At 44.9% G+C, this 3,567-nt stretch overlaps 1 protein-coding gene across 1 annotated transcript; it reads left to right on the top strand.

The window, feature by feature from the left end:
• The first annotated feature begins 1,949 nt into the window (after positions 1–1,949).
• Positions 1,950–3,359, top strand: LOC123662127. Its single transcript, XM_045597015.1, has one exon. The coding sequence runs from the start codon at positions 1,950–1,952 to the stop codon at positions 3,357–3,359; it is 1,410 nt and encodes a 469-aa protein (XP_045452971.1).
• The last annotated feature ends 208 nt before the right edge of the window (positions 3,360–3,567 follow it).

The raw sequence follows: 3,567 nt of genomic DNA on the forward strand, positions 1-3,567 counted from the left end.
ATGACTTTAAATGGTTAAATATTTAGACAGAATTCGTGCCTTTTAAGTAGAAAACAATATTTATATAAACTGTCCCGCGTGAATATTAATCAATATTTATATCTTAAATCGAAGCGTAGAAAATGTATATAATTATATGGGAAAGTTCAAATAAATATGTATAAAAAGAGTACATAGGTAAAAAGCACTTTACTCGTGCATGGTTTATTAGAGTTTAGCAGCACTCGGTTGTAAATGAGATGGGCATCATAAACGCTCGCTTTATGGTCACAAATGGAATGACTGATTTACAGCTTAAGTATAGGTGCGGGAACATTGGATTGTTTCAGTTGAGTGTTGTAAATGTGGTGTTGCCATTGGAGATTTGCTTCAGGTGAAAAAATAACTGATTGATTTTATGTCGTACTGTATTTTTTATATTAATTTGAGTTTTTATTTGTTTGAGATTATTTAATTAGAATTGTTAACTTAAATTGTCATTGTGGAATTATAATTTAGGTGGAATAACGGTAATAGTTAATGATTTACTTTTGAATATCAATTTTCTTGAGAAAACGTGAAATAAATTTGAAAGTTTAAACTGTTTGTATTTTTAAAATAGCAAACATTTAGTTTATTTAGATACAAATTATTGGTAAGATTTCAGTTTCACTTTTGACATTTTAGACAAGATGAAAAAAAAAATTATCACAAAAAACATTCTCTTCTGGTTAGGAATAAATATGATACAAACACAAAGCGAAGAAAGGGGAATGAAGAAGAAAGTTTTTCAAATGAAAATCTTAGCGTAAGTTTTGTGGCGCTCGATTTCATGTTTCTTTACTTAATTCTGTCTACAAATATGTTATAAGATACAAAAACTATCTGACCACGCAAACGTTGTTTTATGGCAAAACATATATGTTTTAATGGGGGGTTAATAACATGAAACATATGTTTCTTGTTATTAACCGCCTTTATATCTATATATAATATAGTGAAAAGGTATAAAAGGTATACGGTGACAATAAAATCACTAAAGTAACAAAATGAAGTACTTGACGATATGGTATGTTTTATAATATGACTAGCTGTGCCCCGCGGTTACACCCACGTGATTTAATTACTTTTAAGTTGCTCAGGGAGCGTTGCGCGAAGCTTCATAATCTAAACTATAAATTGTATTTGAATAGCCTAGAAACAACTTTGTGTTCAAACTCTAAACTTTTTTGGAGCTTTATCAAGCGCAAAAAGGGTAAGTCAATTTCCTATCCTGCCACGATGTCCTTAGATGGCGAAGTGGCTTCTTCCGGACCTGGACCTATAATATCATAAATAACGGTTCGTTATTAAACAGGTTTGTTATTTTTGTTGGCGTCCTGTCGTGTTGGCGCATTGGCGCGTTGGTACGTTGGCGCATTGGCGAGTTGGCGTGTTAACGCATTGGCGTGTTGGCGTGTTGGCGTGTTGGCGTGTTGACGTTTTGGCACATTGGCGTGTTGGCGTGTTGGCGCATTGGCGTGTTGGCGTGTTGGCGTGTTGGCGTGTTGGCGTGTTGGCGTGTTGGCGTGTTGGCGTATTGGCGTGTTGGCGTATTTGCGTGTTGGCGTGTTGGCGCATAGGCATATTGGCGTGTTGGCATGTTGGCGCATTGGCGTATTGGCGTGTTGGCGTGTTGGCGTATTGGCGTATTGGCATATTGGCGTGTTGGCGTGTTGGCGCATTGGCGTATTGGCGTATTGGCGTGTTGGCGTGTTGGCGTGTTGGCGTATTGGCACATTGGCGTGTTGGCGTGTTGGCGCATTGGCGTGTTGGCGTGTTGGCGTGTTGGCGTGTTGGCGTGTTGGCGTGTTGGCGTGTTGGCGTGTTGGCGTATTGGCGTGTTGGCGTATTTGCGTGTTGACGTGTTGGCGTATTGGCACAAACTGAAGCACACTGTCAAACTGAAGTATGACGCCCCGCGTCTTCATATGGGCGGGGTCGGCATTGTCTTAGCGAACGAGATCAAGCTGCTGGGGGTCGTCATAGACCGGAAATTAACCTTCAACGCCCACGTCGCAAACGTCTGCAGGCGCGCGCTCGCCTTTTACCACCAGCTGGCCCGTGCGGCTAAGGTCAGCTGGGGCCTCCATCCCGAAGTTATCCGCACTATTTACAGAGCGGTGGTTGAGCCTGTGATACTGTATGCGGCTGCCGTTTGGGCGCCGGCCGTGGACAAGCTAGGTATTCGCAAGCAGCTGAACGTGGTCCAGCGGGGCTTCGCGCAGAAGCTGTGCAGGGCATACCGGACCACCTCCCTGAACTCGGCACTGTTGCTCGCTGGGATACTCCCCCTCGACCTCCGCGTTCGCGAAGCAGCGACCTTATACGAGGCGCGGAGGGGGGTGCCCCAGCGGATGATAGGGGATCGGGAGGTGGAGCGGATGTCCTCGGCTCTGCGGTCTCCGCATCCCGCCTGCCATATCGACCTCGAGTTCGAGTGCCTGGCCGACCAAGATCAATTTAAAGCGAATTGCGCAAACGATTACAATATCTTTACGGACGGCAGCAAGATTGAGGGCAAAGTGGGGGCGGCGTTGTCCGTATGGGCCGGCGCCGCCGAAACAAAAACCCTCAAGCTTGCTTTGCCGTCCTACTGTACGGTCTACCAGGCGGAGCTCTTGGCGATATGCCGGGCGGCGCGGATGGCCGCAGACCACTTGGCCGGATCAGTCGGGATTTATTCCGACTCCTTGTCGGCACTACTCACATTGAAAAATCCGAAAGCCCCCCATCCACTGGCCGTCAAGGCGCGGGAACATCTGCGAGGGGCTTTGGCCCAGAACAGGCGAGTCAGCTTGTTCTGGATCAAAGCTCACGCAGGATTAGAGGGGAACGAGCGTGCCGACTATCTGGCCAAGGAGGCTGCGCTGAAGCTAAAACGCGCCTTCGACTACGACAGCTGCCCGGTATCATTCATCAAGCGGAGCATTCGTATGCAGTCGCTTGATGAATGGAACCAGCGGTATCGTGGCGGTGAAACGGCTGGCGTCACCAGGGTATTCTTCCCTGACGCGATAGCCGCATACAGAATCATCAGAAAAATAAAGGTGGACGGGTTCCTCACCCAGGTTTTGACGGGGCACGGTGGATTCTCCGAGTACTTGCATCGTTTCAAGTGCAAGGAGAGTCCATCGTGCATCTGCGATCCTGCGTGTTCGGAGTCGGTCCTCCACGTTCTTCTGGAGTGCCCTGCCCATGACCGCGAGAGGCAGAAATTGGAGTTCGAAATGGACACCAAAAACTCCTTATCAGAGTTAATAAGCAGTAAGGATAGAGACTTGTTCCTTAAATTCTGTATAAAAATTTGTAAAATAGTTAACATTAGGAATAAGACATAAACAAAATATGTTAAATAAATATTATTGAATATTTAATGTAACATATAATATTGTTATTAAATTAAGGAATTAGGATAAGTAAAAAATCTGTAAAATATTAGCTCTTAGATATAATAATTTGTATAATATAGTAGAATTTGTTAGTTGTTTGAAATCGCCCTGGTCTCATTTTACTTCGAGCCCAACCTGCCGATGGACTCGTACCTGG

Source organism: Melitaea cinxia, chromosome 2 (genome assembly GCF_905220565.1).
Source record: "Melitaea cinxia chromosome 2, ilMelCinx1.1, whole genome shotgun sequence".
Lineage (NCBI taxonomy): Eukaryota > Metazoa > Arthropoda > Insecta > Lepidoptera > Nymphalidae > Melitaea > Melitaea cinxia.

What these genes read in the sequence shown, in the direction of transcription:
- LOC123662127 (XM_045597015.1), top strand. Translation starts at nt 1,950, where the DNA reads ATGGGCGGGGTCGGCATTGTCTTAGCGAACGAGATCAAGCTGCTGGGG.